The sequence below is a fragment of the Amblyomma maculatum genome, chromosome 9 (assembly GCF_055883805.1).
Source record: "Amblyomma maculatum isolate TAMU_Amacu chromosome 9, ASM5588380v1, whole genome shotgun sequence".
Taxonomy (NCBI): Eukaryota; Metazoa; Arthropoda; class Arachnida; order Ixodida; family Ixodidae; genus Amblyomma; species Amblyomma maculatum.
The window spans coordinates 65,241,705-65,267,622 of NC_139352.1; the positions used below are offsets into that span (position 1 = coordinate 65,241,705).

Genomic DNA, 25,918 nt, shown 5'->3' on the forward strand with positions numbered 1-25,918 from the left:
TCCCTCCTTGTTCACTGCGAGCCTATAGCCTCTCACTCTTCTGATAATTTTGCATCTCGCGTTTTTTTATTTTATTCTCGTTTCTCGTCAATTTGGTTTTCTTACGAGCTGCAAATATGTATTACGTGATTCCATTCTCGTTTGCGATACTGCCGATCCGCAGCATTGTAAGCCCTGATTCACCATCCATGAGTGGCGAAGCAACGCTGGCAGTTGCTAGGGGTTGGAAGTTGTGGTTGACCTTGGGGTAAGCTGAAGGTCAAATTTATGCACCGGACAAAATGTCCCACTTTTGCACTCAGTAACGTTCACTGTATAGAAAAATGCACGGACCGTTCTTTTTGCTGACTGGTTGTACAACTTCAAACATTTCCTTATAATAATCTGCTTCGTCTTACCTAAATTATGTTTTCAGGTTTCTCACTTCGCCACTATAGCTCTTTGAACACAGGTGCTAGTTATGTCAGCCAAGATTTCGAATGTCGTTTTCCCAAGAGCATATGTGAGCGGAACGCTTTTAGCGGCATCCTCCGTCATTTCCTCAGCGTAAAGGTACGCTACCTCTCTCGCAAAATTTTCGAGTCATTTCGTTTTCTCCGCGTCTAAGTGCGAACGGTTCTGAGTCATGGCTTGTAATATGCACAGGATATGCTACTGCTACGCTCCGTAATAAGTTCGGCAGTCACCTTGCTTCGCTTGGTGAAAATTATTTATCTGCGCTGGCAAGATCAATCCGGAAGCCAGAGGACACGTCGCTACAAGCAAGCTTATTTGGGTACAGCGTCCGCAGAAAAAAACGACTGTTACTGTAAAGGCATATTATTTTATATTTTTTGGGGGGTAGCCTCACCATAATATATGTTAGTGTTGCCTTTCGCAATTGCATGAAAACTAGAATTAAGCGTATGCGGCTGGAGATAGTCGGCTGTTTTTGGAACAGTAACAGAACACGAGCGCCAGGAATTATTTGGTATGGCCATGGTTGGCAGTTAACCAGCCTTAACGTGAACAACCGCAGGGTGCAATGAGTGATGCTGAAGCAGAAATTCTGTGACTCATTTTGTCCGATTGGGGTTATTTGCAGATAGTTGATTCCTACAGAAGAGGCCACCCACATATATATCACCGGATAGAAGGGTAGAAAGTACGTATGAATGACTACTGTCAAAATTAAAAAAATAATTAATAACAGCAAATTAAGACGTATGGAGAAAGATTACCCGACGTTGAAGTGAAGAATTCAGCTAAAGCAATGCTTTAATCGAAAACGAGTGGACCTGTTACTAAATGCAGTCTCACAAGAAGTTTGCTGTAAAGTTAAAGCTGCGAACTGAGCGGGATCGATTTCCCAACTAGCCAGATTCGCCCGTGACCGCGTGTGAGCAGCACAGTTGTGCATGCTTTTGAACAGAGCTCGTCGCTTCCGCTACGCTGCGAATTGCTTTGCAGATCAACCATAATTATATCCTTGTAAACATTTAGTCCGCAAATATAAAATTCTAACAAGTACATTATGTTAAGCTATCTAAAAGTCGTCGCAAGTTGATGCTGCGAATGATGGACTGAATGTAAAACTGAACTCATTTTCATATGAATATGAGAATGAGTTCGATATAAAAGGCATTAGATTTTTATATAAAATATTCGAAAAATCACTTCGAAGGCGCGGAGATCTGTGTGAAGAACATGTGATAATTTGATAACAGACGAAGAAAGAAAACCACGTTTGGAAAAAGAAGAAGAGGAAAACGTGGAGGTTGGCTCGAGGAGAGCGAGGCACGAGCAGGAGAGAACAGGCGAGCAGCGGAGCCGATCGGCTGTCCAAGGAGCTCGGAGCGGCTGGTCTTCTGCCAGGCCTGACCCGGGGATCCAGACCTGGGGCCTGCCGGCCGTATCCTGTCCTGTTCTCCTGTTGTCCACGAAGCTCGGAACGGTGGTCGGGCCCGGGAGTGCCACAGCGCGAGCTCTTCGCTGGCACGAGCTTTCGGCGCCGTGCTGAGCCCAGGCACGTCGGGGAGGCCTGACGCATCGGCTGTAGAAAGGCAACCCGAGGCCTCTTGCCTCTACTGGGCCCCGTCCGGTGGCCTGGCCTTCCGCTGGGCTTACCGAGGCCTTACTGCACCGACCCCGCAAAACTCTGACCATCCTAAGCGTCTGCACCGGCTTCTCCACCCAACGAACTGGTGACTATAGACAATTTAGTGTTTAGTCTTCGTCCTACTTGCTTGTCCTACTCTCGTCCCGTCAATGTGTATACATAAAATTATTCGTCGTATCATCGTTAGATAGGTCTGTCTGGTCATCTATTTAGATTGCTGTCTCTGAATAAGCCACAGAACAAGGTGGCCAGAAGATTTAAAGAAAAGAACCTCACAATCTGTCATCTGGCGCTCTGATTTTCACCTTCAGGGATTAGGTGAGCCCCCAAAATCACAAAACAACTTGATAAAAAATGCCCTTTCAGGTTTATCTACTTACTATGCGGCACGGGCAGAGGCTCTTTAAGTTTCTTTCCTTTTCATGCCGCAACATAATATGTGCCATTTGGCCAGAGAGCCTGTTTCTCTTTTTTCAGTTTAGGCCATAGGTTTGGACAAGTAAATATTATCTTGTTTTAATACCGGAATATGGAGTTTTAAATAACGCTAACATGCGTGATGCTATGAATAACGTAATAAGCTATAGGCTCGAAGGGTAGGTTCCCTTATGGAAATGATTTTGCAATTCTCCACCGATACAACTTCCGCGCAATGGCGTATAGAGCTGCGTTGGTATGACCGATGTTAATGAGAAAAGGCCGCGCTGCTGAAACATGACACTATCCGGTTGAATATGTATACGGAAGGAAGTATTGCGTTCTCTCAGCCGATCGGCACATTTTGTAGGAAAGATTCGGCTGAGTCCTCGTTTTCTTTCTCTGCACATGTGTGACGTGTTTGCTGGCAAAAGATACTGCGTTTTAAAACCATTTTCCCGTCACGGCAACTGTTTGCTTGTACGCAAGTATGGGTACCATGGGCGTGAATACGAATGAGTGCGTAGATATTCGATAGTCGTCATTTATTCTGATTTATCACGGAGGTTGCATAGATCACAATGTTATCAAGGGTCATCTGACTGCCTTAGAGCAAGGATCAGCAGTAACCCCTTCAAGTCACGATTAAAAAACACGGCATCGAGGAATGCGCACAGAGCAAGCTGAGTTTTTCTGCACCAGAGTTTGAAAGGTATATGTTAAAAAATGAACTTTTATTAAGTTCGAAAGACGAAAAGTTTCATTATTTTTGCGTACGAAGTGTTATACAAGTGAATGCTCCAATTCTGTCACCCATCTCTGTATATCCCTCGAATGAAACATACGCTTTAGAATAAAGACGCATTGAATGTTGAGACGCTTATAATGATTTCCAGACAGTGGGAGAAAGCAGGCACGCGCCGGGAAAAAAAACATGGCTGCCGTCACGTTATTTCGAGACAGCTTCAATCAGAAGTGCTCTATTTGCTTGCTTCATGAAATATTATTTCAATTTCATTTCAATCGCCCTGTGTTAGTTGTAACTAAAATAAAATGCAACTGCCCCTCTTTCTTCCGAAATGCTCCTTTTTGGGTAACGTGTTGGCGACCCTAGACGTCCTAAAGTTCCTGTTAATCGAAATCATTTCATAAATATTTGTGTCTGACCAGGTGCCGAGTTTTAATTAGAGCTGAACCCTTAATCAGAACTGCAAGCCGTACTTTTGTCCAGAAGCGAAACCGAACTAAACCAAAACTTTATTTTAGCGTCATATAGAAGCTGAATGACAGCCGGAAGGAATAAACAAACCTGTTTGATTTGATTCGACTCCTGTTTAGCCAAATTTATTTCACCGACTTCGTCAAATTACTCTACAATCTTTCGAAAATCAGGCGTAAGCGTTGGCGGAGTATTAAGCGATTAATCTCTCTGACAAGTGGTATTTGGAACTTGATACGACTGGTAACGCATTGTTGGCTGGTTGTGCGATGTTGGGAGACAACATAACATGGAAGGAGGGCATAGAGTCGAGCTTCGGACGTCTGGACCTCGAGAAAGACATCGCATACCCTTAGGCCACGCAAGCACATTCATATGGCTTGGTTAAAGCGGGACTTTGTGCCTACGTCGATAGTCCGTCACAGATTGTCGTGGCTTACGGCTTTAAGCGAATAAGTATGCGGGACGTAATGGAAGCACAAGCTAAATGATTATAAATGTCATCATCATCATCTGCTGGACTATTACCACAACAGGGCGGAGGCCTCTCTCATATTCTTCCAATTGACCCGGTCCTGTGCTATAGCTGCATCCAATTGAACCCTGTAAACGTAACCTCATCCGTCCATTTAACTTTGTTTCGCCTTTTGCTAGACCTCTCCTTCCCTTTGAATCTAATTTGTTGCCCTTAGCGGCCATTGGTTAAAATCTCTTCGCAATACATTTCCTACCCCTGTCAACTCTGATTTGGCTGGAATGTCGTTAGGTCGAGTTATTTCTCTGAAACAGTCTATAGGCTTCCTATAGCTTAACGTTACTCGCATGCCCTTTTAGGTCCCGTAGATATTAGCGTTGTCCTCAGATAAGTAGAACCTTTATTTCGTTACACTCCAAGTTACAGCCTATTGATAAGCACCGGTGAGGTTCAAGTTTTATACACTATCCTTTTGAGCGGTGCCGATAAGCTGCTGGTCATAATCTGCGAGTACCTGCCAGATGCGCTCCGCCCCAATCTTATTCCCTTAGATATAATCTTTTCGTGGTATAAATCTGCGCTTACTATCTGTCCTAAGAAGTCATCCTCCTACCACATGCGGTGCTTCTATCTATTGTAAATATGTGTTCCTTTCTGAGGCTGTTAAACATTACGTTAGCATAATAATATTTGGGCCTACCTTTTATTTATTTTTTTGCTGTCTTGATTGTTAATAATTAATTCCACTTTGTCCCCTAATATAGCTATAGCAAGGCAGTATCATCGGCGAATCGCAGATTGCTGAGGTATTCTCCATCAACCCTTATCTCAATTTGATCCCGTTCGAATTCTCTCAATACTTCCTCTGAGCAAGGTGTGAACAGTACTGTGAATATCATGTCTCCTTGCCTAACACCTTTCTTTATTGGAATTTTATTACTTTCTTTATGCGGAACTGCGTTTGCGGCGCAGCCCCTATAGATATTTTTCAGTACTTTCACATACTCTACGCCATGATTTAAGAATGCTTGCTTGGCTGTTGCGATTTTGAGCACGACCATTTTTCCGCAACCAATGAATGCTATGTATAGATGCGGCTTATATTCCAAGCATTTTTTACACCCGGTTGATAGTATGGATATGACTGATGGTAGAGTTCCCTCTCTGAGAACCTGCTCGATCTTTCGATTGATTGAAGTCTGAGGTTGCCCTGATTATATTAGAGATTAAATTAGTGAATACCCTGTACTTAGCGGATATTAAGCTCATTGGTCTGTAATGTTTCGAGTGCTCAGCGTCCCATTTCTTGGTATTAAGACAATGTTACCGCTCTTCCAAACTTCTGGTACCGTCTATGTCATCAGGCATTGCGTATTCTCCGCCGTCAACACATCTGCAATGAGCAGATCCTCCGAAGCTGCTTTTTGCCTTTTCGTAGCTTCTAAAGCTTTCTTAAACTTCTCCTTCGTTCCTGGCAGAACGTCTGATTGCTGCTCTTCGCTACTGTCAATCTAATTATTGTCTTGCCTACTTCTGCTGCTGTATAGGTCAGTATATAATTCCTCGAGTATTTTGATTGTCTTGTCCATATTATGCACCAGAATTACCGCCTTGTACCTTAGCGCTTAAATCTGAATTTCGCCTATGCCTAATTTATTCTTCACCGCTTTAAGACTTCCGCCATTCTTAAGAGCATGCTCGATGTCTTCCATATAAACTTCCTTATATCGGACACTTTGCATTATTGATTACCTTCATAAGCTCTGCAGTTATGACGTTTGTTGGGTTCTTTCATATATTGGAGTATTCATAGGAGGCTGTACCCAATTGCTACAGCAGGATAGCTAAATCCCTTTCTGGGGACGTAGTGCGTTTTAGGAATTGTTCATCGAAATCAGTTCGCACCCCCAAACTTTTTATGTAATTCCATGGACATGTGGATTTTTAGGGATTTAGCACATAACAAAATTCATGTACGCAAACCTGGATCTGTAACGTGAGTCTGTGCCGTCAAGCATTTAAGGGCGGAGCTCGAATACCCTCGTTGTTTCTTGACGAACCAGGAATATTTTTTTTTTAAGGAAGTTGACGTTTCTTAACCAGAGATGTAGCGTTGCATGAGCTGCGATAGGCAGCGCGAAAATGGCCCTTATAATACCGGGTGAAAAAATGGAGACAGAAAGGCTTCCGCGAAACAGCCTACGCCATTGCATTAAGTGAGCTTTTCAGTTCTGAAATATTTTTACATCAGGGTGATTAGAACATTTCTATTTATTCAACTCCTACATTCGCGTTTTGCTGGAATTGTTTTTGCCACTTTCCCAATGGCCACTGGCGACATAGCTGGACCCATTCTTAAACTCAACTTGGGGGGGGGGGGGGGGGGGGGTTGTGGTCAGGCGCTCCAAATCGAAAATTAATAAGCAGTTAATGAATAAAATTTTAGCTTTCTCATGCGAGGGCTCTAGGAGAGTACAAAGTTTATGAAGCGAGCAACATACGCCCACCATACACCTAGCTAAAAAGCCTTACTTGATGCCCTCTTTTAATGAGACCTGGCGAAAATAGTTGCCGCCTTCCCTTTGAGGCCAGTCTCATTCTGTTTTAAAGCCCACATGAGCCCAACCATATTTCTCATGCGCTTCTTATGTAATGTAAACAGTGATAGCTATCAGGCTCACTTGAATGACTTGACCTAAAATTATAACGATGGTGACGATAATTACGCATCTTTTCGAGAACGCGAACGAGAAAAATGCAGAGAAACCCTTCAGCTCAGCTTTTAAGGTTATAGCGTGTTCGCTTTCTTCGCTACCGTCTGTGTCTCCTCTTGAGGATCCTCGTTCGCGTATGTGCATTTTTGCTCACTTTCTTTCTGATTCTTTGTATACGTCTCAACTATTTCACAAATCATCGTTACCATACAGTCTTAGGCTGCCTCTATATATGGAAGGCCAAGCGACGTAAACAAAAAAGTCCGGCTTGAACCAATCGGTAAGGAAGTGGCTGCATGGCCTAAAAATAGCATGCTTGACACATGCTCCAAGGGTCTCATGGAGTCAATTCCCATCGCACCGACCTATCTCAAAAGCGGAGTTCGATTTGGCAACTCCTTTCATGCCATCCGGTCTCGTGACGTCATCAGTCTGTGATAAGCCACCCGTGTGCAAACTCCCTCCTGCTAGAGCAATGCCATTATTTTTCCGCCCACAGCACCGACAAGGTCGGATTCTCTGTAGAAAGAAACATTTTAGCTCTATAAGGTTAAGATTTAAATTAAAGAAGGTCTCATATCTCAGTATTCATTCGAAAAGCAATGTGCGCCCGGTGCATGGTCTTAGGTATCGCATCATTGACGCCTATGATATGCAAGGTGAATGGTTACCACAAGACCACTGATTCTTTCTGCTTCGGCTCTTGTGAAAATTTTATTTAAGTTGGTCGCGCTACAAATTCCAACAGTAGCGAGTGTGCCAAGTTTGTATGCCTTGAGCTTGCATATGTGTCCGCCAAAACCAGCTCAATTGATTCAATTGCAAAGTGTAAAAGAACTCAGTATCTAAATGAACTGGGCAACGGGCGAAAACATCCGTCGTATTTTCGGCTCCAAAGAAACTCGTCACATTGCGTAAGGTTCGAAAAGCGAACAGCAATGGAGCACGCGGACGTAGGGCTCGTCTGCAGAAGGTGTATGTTACTTGTATTGACGGTGTCATATGAGGAACACTTAAAGACGCTGAGAATATTGGCTAGGATTCGAAAGTCGGGTGAAAGCGTGGCTGCCTAAATTTTTTGTAGTTATTAACCTTGCGAGCTGCAGTTCCAGCATTACATGTTGCGCCATCTGGTGGCCGGCGCGTGAAATAGCGATGGTGTATCCACAGCCCTTGCCAATTGGCTGTGGTACAGCGGCGCTCTTGATAGCGGTGGCCATAAATGTATTCCTATTTATGGTGTCATATGAGGGCCACAGCATGAAATATAGGAAGTTTAACAATATTTTAAACTGGTTTAATTAGTGAAAAAAAAAAAGGCCGTGGTGGCTAAGTGGCTAAGACGCTCGACTACTGAAACCGAGTACCTTGACTCGCGCCAGTGTGAATCTATGCCGATAGTTTCTTTGCGTAAAATTACTACAAGAGATAAGAGTCAAGCAGTGGTCAGTCATATATCTCAGGCGGTACGAACCATATGTCCAATATTGCATTTTGCGTGCAATGCGGTATGTGTGCGTAGGGCCGAACTTTGCCAACGGAATGCACACTACACACACACATTGTTGGCAATGTGCGTGTGTAGGGCCGGATATTGCAACAGACTTCCAACATTGGGCCTTGGTGTGTGATGACAGAAGGTCCATCGGTCCCTGTTGTCTGGCGAGCTTTAAAGACTCGTAGGAGAAACTCCTTGTTGGAGCCGGTACAGCGGACTGAGTTTGAATTACACGCGCGAGGTCGCGTGTTTCTGACCTCACGAAAAGCTTATCTAATCAGAGCGACGGCACACGCGTTATACGGTTTTGATAGGCCCCGACCATTCGAATAAGCGCTCTCGCACTAATAAACTTTGTCGAAAGTAAGAGCTCATGTTTGTTTCTTCTTGTGTCCTCTCCTTCTCCTGCACTACAATCTCACTATGATCATGCAACGAAATGCTTAAAAGCCACACTGCTCAACAAAACTTTCGACTGCCGCCACATACACTATTCTCGCTGGTACGCACATCGCCAAGGTATTCATGCTTTATGTGTACCCTTTCGCAGCGTACAAAGAGATAATGGATGGCCGGTTGCCAGTAGCAGCTGTGTTCTGCTTCCTGCTGATAAATGTGGCTTCGCTGGAGATCGACCCGGCAGACGGCGGCTACAAAGGCCTGTTGATCGCTATCCATAAAGACTTCGCCTACAATGAGTCTATCGTCGATAACATTAAGGTATGAAATGAAACTAACTTTCACTTTTCATTTCGCTGCATCGGCCCGGTGTATCACGCCCAGTGTTCGTACCAAAGTTTCTGGGTAGTATTACCTGTCCTTTTCTGTCTGTTATTGCAAATGTTTCGAACTCAGTGCAGAATGACGTGAAAGAAACATAAGGTGTTCAGCACTACATCAGCTGTGCTTTTTTTCTGACAACCTTCGTGCATGTAACCATTACAAGCTTCGACATCGTGATGAATATAGGACGCAGAAGTAACCGCGTGCGGTAAACTGGTCTTCATTGTTGATTCTGTTTAGAGCGCGTTTATTGCAACCTGCGTTCTAAATAACCGTCGGAATTAAACATTCTTGCGTCACGTTGCTGTTATTTTGATAGATTTTAGTAGAAACGGAAAAAGTTTCTTAAAATAATTGGGAGATGCCTTCCTATGTGGCTACGTGCCTACTTGTAGGAACATGTTTTTGATTGGCAGGGGAGGCTTAAAGTGTTTTCATCACGACCATCTCCAACTTCTTAGGAATTGCTATCCTGGCGATTGTATTTTAAAAGCTGGAAAAGGATAAATAGATCGCAAATGAGGCTGTTAAGGACACTGCACGATGCGACGCCCAGGGCTGTAAGGCTTACATGGCTCAAGTCGCGGCAGGCAAAGGTGCTCACAGGGTTGTGAATGAGAGACTCGCATATGCTTATCCAGATATAGACATCTAAGAAACATGGGTAGAAGATAGAGATGGTGGAGGTATATCAAATCAAATCAAATTATATTTTCTAACAAGTAAATGGCCGCCTGAGCTAAAAGCTGTACACAAACAGCTTTACAAAGGCCAAGGAAATCCGTACGCAACAAAGCAGGAGCAAACAGCAAATTTCAGAAGTTCATTAAAAATTCGACCATGATATTCAAAAGTGTTATGGAATACATACGTTACTGCAGCACGATATGGAAACAAAACAAAAAGTTGAATAAAATCAAACGAAAGAGCTCAGCAAGGCAGAACGCTCGTAAAGGCGAATATAATATTTAAAGTAAGAACACATATATAGATAGCTTATATTAGAATGAAGTAGAATCTTAACTACTTAGGACTAAAAACAACAGTGTCTTTATATTTATATGCAGAACAGCACGCTTCGGAATGTGACATCTTACTTGCTGGCAGCTAAATCTGCAAACGATTATTATGCAGGGCTCATTACAACTCCAAAGGCTTCAGTCAGTTTTAATGGATACATAAAAAACAAAACAAAAAAACTGCCTACGCAGTTTCCCACTATGCTTTCTGGAGTAAGCATAGTTGGGAAACTGCGTCGTTGTGTTCATAGTTTTTGTCGAAGGACGTTCCTGGTCTTGTTTGACCAGCCATTCAGTTATGCGAAACGTCTTAGACGTCAAACGGATATTTTCCGCAGTAAGTAGTAGTTAAAATTATTTCTTTTTTTTTCTTGTTTAGCAGTGCGGACATTACTGAGGCCCGCTATTAGCATGCTGATTATGACCGAAATAAAATGACAGTTATTCGTCTCCTACCGTTTGCCTACCTTTTCGCGCTCTGTCAGCTGTATTAAGCTAACACGACAAACTTCTCAATGTGTCCGTAGGCATGCTTACGTGTAGGAGCAACTTCTGCGGGTAATATATAATATAGGCATGCCTGAGTGAATGGCAGAAATGGTGTATCGCCACCTATAGGTCCTGCTTCAGTCTTCTTCTGAATTCCTGCACCGGGCAACGAACGGACGTGTGTTCTTCAAACACGTGACCATCCACTTCCCGTACACGTGGCCCAAGAGAAGCAGTGCGAGACTCGTGTCTGGGAACTTCTTCAAAAAGAGCGACGTCCGCTTTCAGCATCCAGCGTCAGCTCACGAAGACCGGCCGTTCACGAAACAGACGCGGCTCTGCGGCCAACCGGGAGATTTTGTACAGATTCCTCCTGCATTCATCGCGGAACTGAAGGCATCGACCATGGCGAAGTACATTAATCCAGGTACGCTTGTGTTTAGACAAAGAAGCTAAAACGTTTTCTTTTTTTTGAAAGCCGGTGAGGTTGCATGGTGCCTTTCTTACGAAACGGAGGCAGGGTCAAAATGCGGTCCGTATTCCGAGTCTGCGTCGTTATCGAAAGTGCCGCTATGTCCCTGACATGGAATCATGTTATTGATGGAAATGCCAGAACCTGAAGTCGCCACCAGTTCCAGTTTTGTGGCGGCAACGTCCGACTTCGACATTTCCACCAATGAGATTATTCAATTTAAGTGAGATACCGATAACGACGCAAACTCAGAATACGGACCGCATTTTGATTATTGGACAAACCAACGGCACCATTTTTAAGCTGCCAGCTAATAAGCGATCACCTTGAGTCGTCCGCTGCCAGATTGTTAGTACCCACGTACACATTTTCATCGCTGGTGATTCGTGAAAACAGTGAAAGCTTATATGGGCTATGAAAGCGTCAATCAGCAGAAGCTGGAGACCGAAAAAAAAAAAACTGAAAGGGGAGACGTTAGCCAAGGCATCACATACGCTAACTTCCAATACTAACGAAGGAAATCTTCCTTGCTGAAGTTTACAATGAAAAACAAAACAAAATAAGCAATGTCTTGTACATATTCATAGGAGTCGACAACTTGGTTTCTACCTTGCTTTCAAGAAGAGCGTTGCAGAGCAAGCCTGTTGCGGAGACGACCCAGCGCAATTAACGGCTTTGCAGAATACTTTGACGACAGCTTATAACTAAAATAGTTATATCTTGAAACAGTGTAGTTTATATGTTTGTTTTTAATCACATTAAAGAGCGAGAAGATTTAAATTACTTTCAGATCTTTTTCTTGGCACGTTAATTATTCATTGCTCCAACTCAATTGGCGCGACCAGTGCACTAAGAGGTTGTGCTAAAATTGCTCTCCAGGATTATAGTAAAATGCACTTCAGTTTAATTGTAATATTATATAGAAGCTCTTCCCGGGCCTGTAATGTAAGGTGTAATATTAAAAAACAAACTAAAATGGGTCGCCTCATATATGAAAGGCAGCCCATTTCACACATTCTTTCATTGTGATCACGATACCCGTAGGTGTCCCGAAACGTCATGATTAAAGCATTTTTTTTTTCGGTATTTGACGAGTGTACGTTTTATTCGGCCACTATGTCTGCCCCTCGACAGACACGATTCTGTCGAACCCTCAGCTACACTTGCAAACTATGTGAGCAAAACTCACATAATAAGGGCGATGAAGTGGAGAGAAATACGATTCTCTCTAAAACATGGAACATCTTTCGCAACCTGTTAGGCCCGGAAAAGTATAAGACGCCATGTGACATAAGGCTAGCAAATACTAGGCGCGCGTACGATGAAGACGACGAGGACTTCATGAAAACGTAATAGAAACATACGTGGGAGATGCCTCGCCTACATCCCTCCCCGATTACAACAGAATGGCCAGCGAAGCAGCAAACATCACGGAGGTTGAGATGAGGGCAGGAACCGTGAGACTCAAAACGAATTCGGGACCAGACGGGGTAAAGAACAAAACGTGAAAAAACCTAGACGGCGACTCCATTAGGCACATAACGGAGTGTATGTAGGAATTCTGGGAGAAAAGCGAGCTGCCACAGCAGTGGAAAACAGCAAAAATCATTCTAATACCATTATCTGCGAAGCCTCCCCAACTGGCAAATTTAGGACTAACCTTCCTAACCTCCTACGTAGGGAGATTGAGTGAACACGCTTTCCAGACCGGACTAAAAGGGTTCATGGGGTGGAACAGACTGTGGCCAAATGAGATGAGCGGCTTCAGACCTCACCTTTGTGCGCAGGACGACATGCTCCAAATTAAACGCGATATAAATATTGTTACGGGGTAGTTCAGCTTGTAGCAGAGGGCGGACACCGAAGACAAGGCTTTCCAACGGACGTTCTCTGTAGGCACCAGCCGACGCTGTTGAACGTCGTCTTCTCTCCAAAACTCACGAGAGTCTTCTTCTTCTTTCCTTATGCGTATGCGTTCTTCTTTCCTTATGCGTTGCACCGCCTAATGTGACACTACCCCGGCGGCTGAAAAGCACCGTCCCGGTGCGTACTAGCGTCCAAACCAGGGTCCATGTAGTACGGTTTTAGGCGTGCAACATGGACCGTATCGGTGCGTGGTGTAGAGGCATGGCGGACGGGATGCAAGGGCGCAATTTCGTATGTCACTGGTGTCACTTGTCGTAAAATACGGTAGGGTCCTGTATACCGGGGCAAAAGTTTTTCCGAGAGGCCAACGCGGCGAGCTGGAGTCCAGAGCAGCACGAGAGAGCCGCAAGAATACTCGGTGTTGCGATGACAGGAATCATAGCGACGTTTCTGGGAGTGCTGAGAGGCTGCGAGTCGGTTGCGAGCAACAACGCGGGCAGCATCAGCTCGGGCTATGGCGTCACGAGCATGTGAGCTGGCAGTGGTGACAGACGGGAGCAGGCTGTCAAAGGGAAGCAGAGGTTCACGGCCGTATAAAAGATAGAAGGGAGAGTAGCAGGTAGTGTCGTGACGCGACGAATTGTAAGCGAATGTCACAAATGGCAGCGTTATGTCCCAGTCGCGGTGGTCATCAGAAACGTACATAGACAACATGTCAGTCAGTGTCCGGTTAAGGCGTTCGGTAAGCCCGTTCGTCTGTGGATGGTAGGCGCGGTCGTGAAAGAATGATGAACGTTGCACAGCCGTAGGATCTCGTCGACTATACGAGCCAGAAAGCAACGGCCACGGTCGGTGAGCAGTTGGCGGGGAGCTCCATGGACGAGTATAACGTCGTTGAGGAGGAAAGCAGCGACATCAGTTGCACAACTGGTTGGTATTGCTCGTGTGACCGCGTAGCGTGTTGTGTAATCAGTGGCCACCGCAATCCATTTGTTCCCCGATGCGGACAGTGGAAAAGGCCCTAGAAGATCCAGACCCACTCGAGAAAATGGGTCTTTGGGGATGTCGATTGGCTGCAGAAGTCCAGCTGGTAAAAGTGATGGCTTTTTCCGGCGTTGACAGCGGTCACAAGCAGCTACGTAACGGCGGACTGCGCGATATAGGCCTCGCCAAAAGAACCGACGACGCACACTGTCGTATGTGCGAGAGACGCCTAAATGACCCGCTGTAGGAACGTCGTGAAGCTGTTGAAGGACGGCTGAGCGTAGGTGCTGAGGGACTACTAGTAGAAGGTCAGGGCCATCAGGTCGCATATTGTGCCGGTATAAGGTGCCGTCGTGGAGCACCAACAAACGAAGAGAAGCGTCATCGCGATCGGCGCTGAGGCGATTGATAATTTCGCGAAGCTGAGGGTCCTGGCGTTGCTCATGGCGAATGTTGGAGAAATCAGAAATAGAGAGCCTCAAAATAATAGACTCAAAATCAAAGTACGCACAGACAAACTTGGACCTAGATCTCACAAAAGCTCATGATAATGTGAAACATGAGGCAATGCTAGAAGGACTGAACAAGTTAGACGCAGGTACCAAAACACACACGTACACCAGAAATTTCTTGACGGGCAGAACTGCTCGCTTGAGATTTCAAGCTTCAGAATCTCCCCCCACGATTGAACTAGGAAGCCAGGGCACATCACAGGCGTCTCTGCTGCTCCGTTTTCAACGTGACCATGATAGAACTCGGCAAAGTAGCAAAGCTCGAGGGACTGTAATTTAATATGTACGGCTACGATAACCCACTATGGGTCAACCGGGGCAGCCTCTGGACAGTATAAAATCTGCTTCAAATCGCCACTGACGCCATTTTTACTTTGCGGCCAAGAGAGGATTGGCAGGCCAACCACCGTCGTTGGCCTGCCAATCATCTGCGCCGTCGTTGTCAACTTCTCCTCTTTGTCTCGTCTTTGTTGCGTACGTATATTACTGTCCATCATGGTTCACCAACTCGCCCAATCAGCCGTTCTTCTACAACCACAAAAATTCTGAACTCTTTATATATAGTTCCAAGCACCTAAAGGGCAATGCACCCTCGGATAGAAACATTAATGTGGACGGTACACACGTAAGAAAGGTTGAGCAAATCAGAATCCTAGGCCTGATCCTCCAGTCGCATTGTCGCAATGTCGAGAATATCAAGAGGCCGGAGCGTCACATGATGCAGACTCTGAGTCTAATCAGGCTAGCGGCCTATAAAGATTGAGGATTAAAAGAGAAAACTGAAGACGTAGCTTACGCAAAGCTGTCTTAAGCCAGATAAGCTACGCAACACCGTACCTTAATTTAAAAATTGCAGAAAGAGCAAAAATATATTCCCCGATGAAAGTGCCCCAGCAAAAGTGCTAGGACTATTCATATGCATACCCACGGAAGGAACGCTAGCTCTAGGAGTACACAGATCATGTACAGAACTAGCTGAGGCCATGCGAACCTTTCAAATCGAGATACTCTGGGCAACAGAGACAGGAGGAGTTATCCTGTACAAAGTTGGAATTGCCCTCGTGTCAAAAGACATGCATCCGGCGGAACACAACAATGGCAGAAGGCAAAACAAAGCCAAGGCTCTAGAAATTATAATCGGAGAAATGTCGGAAGGTGCGATAGCCTAGGTGGATGCCACCAAAGGTTGCGGTGGCATCATGGTGGCAGCTGTCGTCAAAGGCCGATGTTACGCCATGGCGGCCGCCATTCTGCGCGAGCAGAGCATTGAAGCTGCCGAAGTTGCGATAGCGTTGGCTAGCTTATGAACGTAAGCACAACAAGTAATAAGTGACCGCAAAACGTCTATCGAAAATTTTAGTAAGGGGAGAATCTCTCCCGCTGCGGCCCAAATGTTAGACCAGAGAACGTTGACCAGGAAAGTTCAGATAATTTGGACATCGGCTCACGCAGCCATCACCGGGAACAAAGCATTCCACAAGTTGGCTTGAGTTCTCTACCACCGAGAAACGAGGACATACTTTGGTGACCGAGGGAGCGGAGAACGCCTGCTAAAATATGGAAAGATTACGCAGCATTATAGATTGAAACGCAGACTGCCCTCCCCCCGCCCCTGGAGACGATTGCAAACTTATACGTGGCCGCGCCCGGTTTTCAGCTTAGGTATTGAATGCCTCGCCTTCAGAACAGGGGTCCGCGAGCCATGGCCTCGCCGGTGAGTGACAATTAGTTCCAGTTTTTCTTAAAAACACTGGTTTATTTCCGGACAAATGCAAAAGCATTTAATAAAAAGAACAAACAAAAGAAACGCCACTGCGCTGGAGACATGATGTCGACCAGCACGACAATACATTGCCAAGGATAAAACCGAACGACGGTCAGGGCTTCACCGCGGTAAACAAAACACACTGCGGCGCGAACCGGGCGAGCGATGGCGCCAAAGCACTAGCTGCGGCCCAAGCGACATTGCTTCTCTCGTGTCAACAGCTCACGCGAATAAGCCTAGGCCATTTCTACAGGCACTCCTTCCATCTTCGTGCCTCCGGTCTTCTTTCCGTCATCCGTGCATGCCCGGATGGCCCGTGACGCTCGATGGCCTCCCCGCTTTGGGCTCCCCGCCAGGGCAAAAGGCCCCGCGCCTTAATTTCGACGCCCTTATCTACTCTCGTCTTTTCGCCGCTAACAACCCGCCCTCAAGATTGGCTGTTCACTCATGCGCACTAGCGCTGCCCGCGCAAAAGCAATACAAATAGGAAAATGCGCGCGGAGTTTAAAGCACTGAAAGGGGCTGCGAAGCCCCACAGGATGATAAATGCAAAAACTGTGATGAGAGAGGGACTCTATCACGTAATTTTAGAACGTTAACACTCTATCGAGGAAGCGCACAAAATAAATAGTAGAGCAACCTGGAATACCTTGCTGCGTAGTTGAGACCCTGAGCTCCAGCTTCTAACCATCTGCTTGGAGGAAGAGGCAGCCGGGACACAAGACCTCCAGGCGCCAGCATCTGAAACGGCACCATCCCCATTCCCCTTAAGTCTGCGAGCCAGGAGAGTCCAGGGGGGCTAGCCATATTCTATCACCAATAAATGTTTTTCTATTTGATTACTGCACTTTGAAAACAGTCATACTGACACTGGCGATAAGCCTAACCGCTCTAGTTCGCTGCCCAGCAGCTTGTTGCCATTTGTTTATTAATGCAGTTTGCCACACAAGACAGTTATATGAAACTTAAAGAATAAAAACGAAATTCCTTAGGGAGAAATGACACTAATTGGAGGTTCTACCAACTGCGGTAAGTTACATGCTTATTGCACCATTTTTCATCGCCATTTCATCCTTACAGCCTACGTATTCGTGCACGAATGGGCCCACTACCGGTATGGCGTGTTCGACGAGTACGGAAGCCAGGATGACGACACATTTCCCCTCACCTATTGCGACGATAACAAGGTGAGTACCGTTAAAAACGTGGAGACGAAAGCAAGTCTGTGATAAAAACGTTGTGAAAACATACACATACAAGACCTTCTGAAAGACGGCATACAAAAGGGGAGCGGCAAACCTGGTACGATCTTGATTAAGGTGTTTTTTTTTTCCGATATAAAGAATCAACAGCCTCAGTTACCAACCTAGAAGTAGGTCATTATCACGCAGAAGCAGTGTGCTAGCGTTCTTCTGCTGATGACAGTCTTAGAGGCACTGATTTCATATATTTCGGAGTGAAAACCGTGCACACTCACTAAAACTACACTTGTAACAAACCACGTCTGCTGATATGTTCAAATATACCGCAATAACAAATAAAACGCTGGTTGCGCAAAAAGACGAGTGTAAATATTTTGCGTCGCAAACAATTTTCTACCTGAAACAAAGAACTTTTCATTAAAACGTGACGTTGAACTTGAGTTTGGAAAGAACACTAGTCTATCTTGAAGATTACTTTTCTGATATAACCGCCTTCTCCCAGATGATTCTGGATAATGATACAGTGCAAAAACCATAAGATCATCAATAAACCTTCCAAATGTCGCGTCAGAACTAAGAATACGCTGAAGCGGAGAGATGAACTTTTTGTTGTTCATCCGGTTAATGCAGTCACAGCTCTGAAAGCCAAATATCGCTATAAAGTGCCCTAATATCTAATCAAAACTAAGAGCACAATGAAGCGGAAAGATCTGTGACAAAATATTTTAAACCAAGATCAGAAATGTACATAAGTATAAGTTGTAAAGCCTACAGTGCACTCCCACGGCGCAGTGGCTATGACTATTCTGCTACTCATGCAAGTTCTTAATGCGGGCGACGTCAGCGTAATCTCAGGCACCTGAGTTAGTGTAATCTGTTCCAGACTTATATCGCAAGTTTCTACCATATTTCGTTGCAGAATAGAGCACATTAGCGATGAGTCAATCACGTGTTTTTAACCACCTTCGTATTAGCCCCGTATTCTACCAAGTCTTAAAATCGGCAGGTCTTGAAAAAATTGCTACCGAAATAGCGGAGCTGTCTGTCGTGTGCTGTCTTGACCCGTTTTCCAACGCTGTTCTCTGCTTTTCCAACGCTGTTCTCGCAGCGTATAGCTTAAAAGTTTAAACTTTATTGCGAAAATAGCAGCCCTGCTTCTGCACTCGAGCGACTCAATAGTTTGCAGTCGACACATCGTATTGAAATCGAAGGCGCTCAGTTGAAACATCTTATTATTCTTTTTTTTTTCTTTTCCATAATGCTCCAAGGTGAGGCTGAACTCGTGCTCTAAGAAGATTGGCTTCCGGGCCACGACCAAAAGTGGTGAAAAATGCATGATCAACATGAAGAATTGCCAGCTTTTCAAGAACTGTACGGTGGAGATCTTGATGGCAAGTAAGACCCTCGTCGAGTCATCCATCATGTTCATGCCGTACCGGAACAATGTAAGTATATCTTGCCATGCATCTGCAGCCACGACGCATTGGCCAGAGACATTGTGGCCATCCTCCTGATACATCTATCGTCGTTTAATTATTTAAAAGGATGCCAATTAGTTAATGGGTATTTGATTGGGTAATCGGATTACGGGAAAGGTGTACGTTACTCTCTGTTATAGACACGTGGCCACCAGTCAGATTTTGTTTGAATGTAGGAAGTCTGCGCGTAATTTCAAGTGGGCAGCAAGTCTTCGAACGTCAGCATGACGTTTTTCTTTTTCAAGGAGGTGCCTGCATTGAGGAAGTGAAATGAAAAGGTTAGAGCAGTAGAGGGAACTTACCGATTCATTAATCCTTATAGCATCATTGTCAAAAGGAGGAAAAACTCGGGCGCTCGCGTAAGCCTTTCCTTTATGTACCTTAACTCATGATTTGTGTGATGTCTCGTCGAAAATGACTCCAAACGTAAGCTTTCATCTGTGCAGAATAGTTGTTACAGAGACTGCTTACGACGGCCTATTCCTATTCCATTACCTATTCATGACACCGGTTCCTACAGATTTAAACTAAGATTGCGGAGAAGGATCACGTTGACAGTCTTTGGTTCGGATTGCCGGCAGTTAGCCCTGTTTTCTCCCGGGAGCGCCCAGTAACTTTGTCCAAGTGACTTTTTCGAAAGGGAGCCGACCAGCTTTGCATTTTTGGCCACAAAAGATAAGCCACTATCTCCCACAGCTCACTCTCTTGTCCCCTTGTTGCTGCCATCATAATATCCTGTTCTACGCTGCGCTAGCGCTTCGGGATGCAAAGTGTCTGCCTGAGCATCAGCGTTTGCCAATGTATGGCGAAAAATTCCATCTAAGATTTTTTGGGATAATTGGGATGTTACCCTCACGTAGCAACTGTCCTGTGAAGACACTTTACCCACAAGTTAGGTGTGTTGCGAATTCGTGGCTCACATTAAAGGATTTCCTGTTTAATATTTTATATGGAAGGTAACTTTCTCATCAAACGCTGATAACATGAAGTCTCCTTTTCTTAGGCTTTCTTATTGTGCGGGCTCAGGAGTACTTTCATCAATTTCGATGAACTTTTGGCTATGGAAAAAATACGGGATTTTTAAGCTCCTTCTTTAAACGTATGACGCGATAGAGCTCCGTCGTTAGCGGGCATATACTTGACATCAAAGAGGAGAGCAAGTTGATTTTTATTTCAACTTTACACTTCGAACTGAGCACCCCGAGTTGGCAGCTGCTCTAAAATTTCTGATATAATGTGGCGCTTCAAATCTCTATCTTAAGATGGCCTCCAACATGACTAGCAGATGTATACTATAAGCAACAACGAATCGTATGGCACCACCTCTCTCTAGGACTACAGGTCTAGGACTAGGAACTCCCCATAGGAATAACGGTTGTCCCGCAATTTTTATGCGATATTCGGGAAAATTGTCGTACTATGGTGTTCGGGCAGTTGGAAGTCACATAAACTGCACAAGAATGAGTACGTACGTGATTACAGAAGCAACAATTAAGAAATCCAGCACCATCTTGCAAGAATGAACAAAATGAAAGAAAATGCGGTAGATTTGACGGATTAACTTAAATTTTTATCTGTGGTCTTGAAAGCTTCAGGTATTGAGCATGCACCAAGATATGACACAGAGAGACATTTGAACCGACCTCTTTAATTATCAGTGGTATGCTTCGATCGGAGTGCATTGCAAGTGCATGTCTATGGAGGGTGAGTGTGCACGGATGGCTAAACGCGCTAGTGGAACCGCTTACGGCAACTACTAAAGTTTTTGCGTCAACCCCCAAAATAAGGAGTATCTGAAGTGTTCCTCAGTTCTTTCCTAGGCTCGCGTGTTAGAAAGACATTTGAACCAAGTGGCCCACACTCAATTTGTACTGCACCAAACACTGTGGACTATTCATTCTGAGCAATACAGACCCATGTATGAATAAATTACTGCCTCTCGAGTAAAGGAGAGTAGATGCAAGCACGAAATGGTTACGGGCATGACACTGTGGTGCCACACTTGGAGACGACGCCGAAGCCATTGTCCGCCCGCGCAGCGCACCTCTCACCCTGGAGTGCTCCTCTTACCATTGAGTGGCACTCCCTCAAAAGCTCCTCACAGGCAACAGAGGAAAATGAAGTGTTTGGTGCATGTAGTACCTTCCTTTATCATGGCGTTACTAGAAATATCAGAATAACAGATTGTGTGGCTAGCTGGCGGATGGGTTGTGTGAGATAGAGTTAGGTCATGTGCTTGAGTGTTAAAGCTCAGTCATGCCTTGTATGCGAAAAAGAAAATTTTGTTTCTTCTGTTTTTATTGGCAGCTATCTGATAATACGCGCCTGTGTTGTGGTCTCTTTCTATAATAAAATATTGTGCCTCTTTTTCTGGGTTGGCATTAATGACAAACTGAAATTCAGCGTGTTTTAAATAAACAGCTTGGACGACATCTCATAAAGCATTAAGAAGAAACTGAAAAATAATTTTTTTTAGCTGTACGAGGGAGGAAAACGCGACCAGTTCACTTTCGTTCGGTGCTCGAATGTGACCGCTTCGGTGCCCGGATGATGACTCCCGGATTTGGTTCAGCATGATCACAAGGTCATTGTCAACGACAGCTAACAGCATTTGGTGCTCAATAACGCAATAGCAGGCTCATAAGATTCTTAGGCACGCCGGTTCAAAAGTAGCCTATGCAGGTCCAAATACAGTTTCTTGTAGACACTGATCAGCCTGCAATATGTCCATCTGCCAGTCTGAAACAAGAGGATCAAAAAAGCTGCACGTGCTACAAATTTTGCAGACAACATAGCTTAGGCATTCGGCTTAATAGAGTAATTTAACGATACTGTCCGCACGCAGCACAGCTCCTGTAAGATGGAGTAGCGCAACCGTACTGGCCAAAAAAAGTGTCTACGCGCAATCTAAGTATAAACAGCCTTGGGGAAGAGTAAGGGCCGGCAATTTCATGCTGCATCAGAAAACGTGTGCAAAGCAAGATGCCACCATCTGACCGGTACAATTCCTTGCTTGCTCACATGAGGTATTCAGAGGAGAGCACTAAGAATAGCTAGCAATAGACCTCTATGTACCGTACCAAAGTAATCGCTCATTCGCTCGTGACATCGCTTTGCTAAGCAACGCAATGAGCGAACCGCGAAACATGACCGAGAAACATTACAAGCAAAACCCAAATGGCTCGGTTCAAAAGGAATAAGCACAGTACAATAACGTTCAACAATCCAGGAAAGGAATAGCAGTTTATGATTGGACGCGAAGAGTACTTACGGGCAAGTAGTGACCTTACATCAGCATGACGACAGTAAAACGCTTAATACAAAAGTGGAATTGGGGTATTTAACTAAACGAATTCTTTATTTCCAAAAGGCAAGTGTATTTCCCGTACTTTCCCGATGCTTATCTTGAAGGAAGGATGGTAAACCATAAGGAATACAGTGGTTATTATTTTGAGGAAAACGCAGCAAACTCTGAAAATAATATAATGAGTGTAGCATTAAAAGGAAGTGGTGGAGCAGAGCTCATTAAGCAGCACACGCGATTAATGAGGTCCTAGTCAAAATCGCGAAGACGAAATTGGTTGGACATATAATGCAAAGGGAGGATAACGAATGGTAATCAGCGATAACCAACTATTATAGGTTCCAAGGGAAGGCAAACATAGCAGCAGGGAGGGGGAAAGATAGCTGGGCGGATTAAAGACAGCTGCTGGCACGGGACGCATTTAATTGCTGGAATGTGGGAGGTGCCGTTTTGGATTTATTCCTGGATTCTAAAAGACGGACGGACGGACGGACGGACGTTAGCATGTGTCTAATTTGTCCTTCGCAGTAGTCAAAGCCGCCAAAGTTCCAGCATAATATTATTCGTGAGTATTGAGAAAAAACGTGCGGTCCCAAAATGTCCGTCGCGAAGCACCAGGGCTCAGCATTCAGGCATCTAACCGACTGGTTGCAGATATCATTAGTCATACAGTGATGAACACTTGCAAAACCTCCTCGCGTTAGCATATTTTACCTGACTGCGATCCTTATTCCAGATCAGCCAGTTTTGCGACTCCAGCACAGGAACTCGCAGGCACAACCGCTTCGCTCCCAACAAGCAGAACAGGCTTTGCCAGGGCAAGTCCACTTGGGAGGTGATCAGCGCCAATGAAGACTTCAAGAAGTAAGTTGTCTCTTTTTTTTTTGTCTTTAAACCAAGCAATGTGGTAGTGGATGTGTCCGGCAGCTAGAGCAACGACATTCGCAATTAAAATGTACTGAAGTCGAGCTCCCTTACTGGGAGTCGTAGGTCGCGGTGCACAGACAGTGATCACTTAGCCATTGGGCAGTGACTTTGGCATGGACATATCTATCAGAGAATATATTTCTTTATTTTTATCTATTTATTTCCTGTGCTGCCGATCTCAAGTTTAGACCATAGCACATGGTCTTTACATTTATAATATCTAACAAATTGTCATGAAAGGAGTCAAAGCAGCTCTACAGAAATACGGTATTAGGCAATTAATACAGTACAGAAAAACTAAAAATGTCGTGTTAACTCCGCACAGACGATACACATCACAAAAAAAATGTTCAAGAAGGAAAACCATGGGATAACATGCCGTCGACTTAGTGAAAGGAACGAGAAGAAAAGGAAGCGAAATTCGTCACCGGATCATTTCTGTTCAAACCATGGAATGTAGTTTGGAACAAAAACTTGAAAATGAATCAGCGTAACAGATGCATGCAGGCGATTTCATTCGCTTGTTGTTAGCGGGAAGAAATATGTGACTTTGACATTAATATTCGGTTGGTGTACAGGCGTGCTGATTTCTTTAAGTCTCGCTTATGTGATAGGAAAATGTACTTTAAGAAGTCGATGCTAATGGCGTTATGCAGTAACTGATAGAAGTATTTTAATCTCGACAATTTCGCTCTTGTTCATAGAGTTTCGAGTCCAGATATTACATCTAGTTCGGTTGGTGAATCCGTTCGGTTGTACCTGTTGTAAATGAATTTTCGTGCATTACGCTGCATTCTTTCAAGCCATGAACTATTACTTAGAGACTGGAGAAGCCAAACGGTATTAGAATATTCTAGTAGAGACCTAATAAATATCCTATAAGATAGAAGGTTTAGTTTGTGCAAGGGAAAGTAGAAGACATGTTATAGGAAAACATAACTTGTGTAATGCAGTTGAAGCGATATTACTGATGGGTTCACCCCATCTAAGATCGTTGAACAATGTGACACTTAGATATATGTGCTCGCTTACAAAGGTAAGCGGAGTGTCATTTATTTTATTCACAAAATTAGAAGGCTCTATTTCCCTGGTTACTTCTTTGCTTTGACGACACCTTCCAGTTATCGCACCAATCAGCATTTTGTTTCCTGTTGTGAATGACATGATCTTCGAAGCTTATTATATCTCTGAATATCATGCAATCGCCAGAAAAAGAGTTTGATCTTACAGTAGACCGTAGCGGTAATATAACTAATAAAGATATGGAGCAAAAAGGGTCCAAGAACCGAGCCTCGAGTAACTGCGGATGTGAATGGTACTGATTTAAATTCGACGTGGTGTAAAAGAAGAATTGTGACCGTTACTGCAAAAAAATTTATCCAAGCCAATATTTCCCATCACTAACGAATCCTCGTAATTTTGCGATATGTTCAGAATGACACACGCAGTCGAAACCTTTAGCGAAATCGAGTAACTATATGTATTTTGGGTGCAATTATACTAAATTAAAGGGAGGTCAAGTGCTATTTTTGTTAATTGAGTAACTGCTGACAAACCGCGGAGAAACCCATGCTGATGATGTGATAATAAGCTATGGTGTTCTAAGGACACATTTAGATGCTTGCAATTATAGACAGTGATACTGGTCTAATATTTGACACTAATAATGTAAAGAAGTGCTGTCTGATTTATGAATTGGGAATACCTTGGCCATTATCCAGTCATCTCAGTTCAGTTCAGACGTTCAGTCATGTCCGACTCTTCGTGACCCTATGGACCATGTCACGCCACGCTTTCCGGTCTCTCACCATCTTCCTAACATCACATAACTTCATCTGCAGTGCCTCGAGGATGCCATCTAACCATCGCGTTCGCTGCCTACCCCTTTTCCGGCGACCCTCAACCTTTCCCAACATCAAATCTTTCTCCAGCGACTCCTCTCTTCTCATCAGATGACCAAAGTAGCTGAGCTTGAACTTTAAAATTTGACCCTCCAATGAGCAGTCAGGGTTTATGGTCGACAATATCGACTGATTTGATGTTCTGGTAGTCCAAGGAACTCTCAAGAGTCTTCGCCAGCACCACAATTCAAACGCGTCAATTCTTCGGCGGTCAGCCTTTTTCACAGTCCAACTCTCGCATCCATACATCACAACTGGAAAGACCATAGCATGAGTTATACGGATCTTGGTTGGCAGACTAATGTCTCTGCTCTTTACTAGGCGGTCAAGGCTAACCATTGCTTTCTTTCCCAGAAGCAGGCGTCTCCTAATTTCATGGCTGCAGTCTCCTTCCGAGGTAATCTTGGAACCCAAGAAGAGAAAATCTGCCACAGCTTCCACTTCTTGTCCATTGATGCTCCAGGACTTGATAGGGCAAGATGCCATGATCTTTGTCTTTTTAATGTTCAGTTTAAGCCAAACTTCTCACTCTCTTCTTGTACGCGCATCAGAAGTCTCTTGAGTTCCACTTCACTTTCTGCCATTAAAGTGGTATCATCCTCATATCTAAGGTTGTTGATGCGTTTTCCAGCAATCTTCACTCCAGCTGAAGACTCGTCCAGACCGGCCTTCCTCATGATGCACTCTGCATATAGGTTAAAAAGGCAGGGCGACAGTATGCAGCCTTGCCTCACTCCTTTCTCTATCGGAAACCAATCAGTAAGACCATGCCCAGTTCTGACTGTGGCCTCTTGC

At 44.5% G+C, this 25,918-nt stretch overlaps 1 protein-coding gene and 1 pseudogene across 2 annotated transcripts in view; both read left to right on the plus strand.

The window, feature by feature from the left end:
- The window catches only part of LOC146179255 (uncharacterized), a 34,458-nt gene extending 32,276 nt beyond the window's left edge, over positions 1-2,182 (plus strand). The window contains exon 5 of the mRNA XM_084578930.1: positions 1,707-2,182. Coding sequence (XP_084435056.1) covers positions 1,707-2,024 — 318 coding nt within the window. The 3' untranslated portion in view covers positions 2,025-2,182. The remainder of the gene's footprint in view (positions 1-1,706) is intronic.
- The window catches only part of LOC146179254 (calcium-activated chloride channel regulator 3A-1-like), a 108,784-nt pseudogene that overhangs the window by 54,523 nt on the left and 28,343 nt on the right, over positions 1-25,918 (plus strand). Inside the window, exons 5-9 of the transcript XR_014700715.1 lie at positions 8,972-9,141; positions 10,842-11,139; positions 17,392-17,498; positions 18,782-18,958; positions 23,032-23,159. The product of XR_014700715.1 is annotated as a calcium-activated chloride channel regulator 3A-1-like (transcript). The remainder of the gene's footprint in view (positions 1-8,971; positions 9,142-10,841; positions 11,140-17,391; positions 17,499-18,781; positions 18,959-23,031; positions 23,160-25,918) is intronic.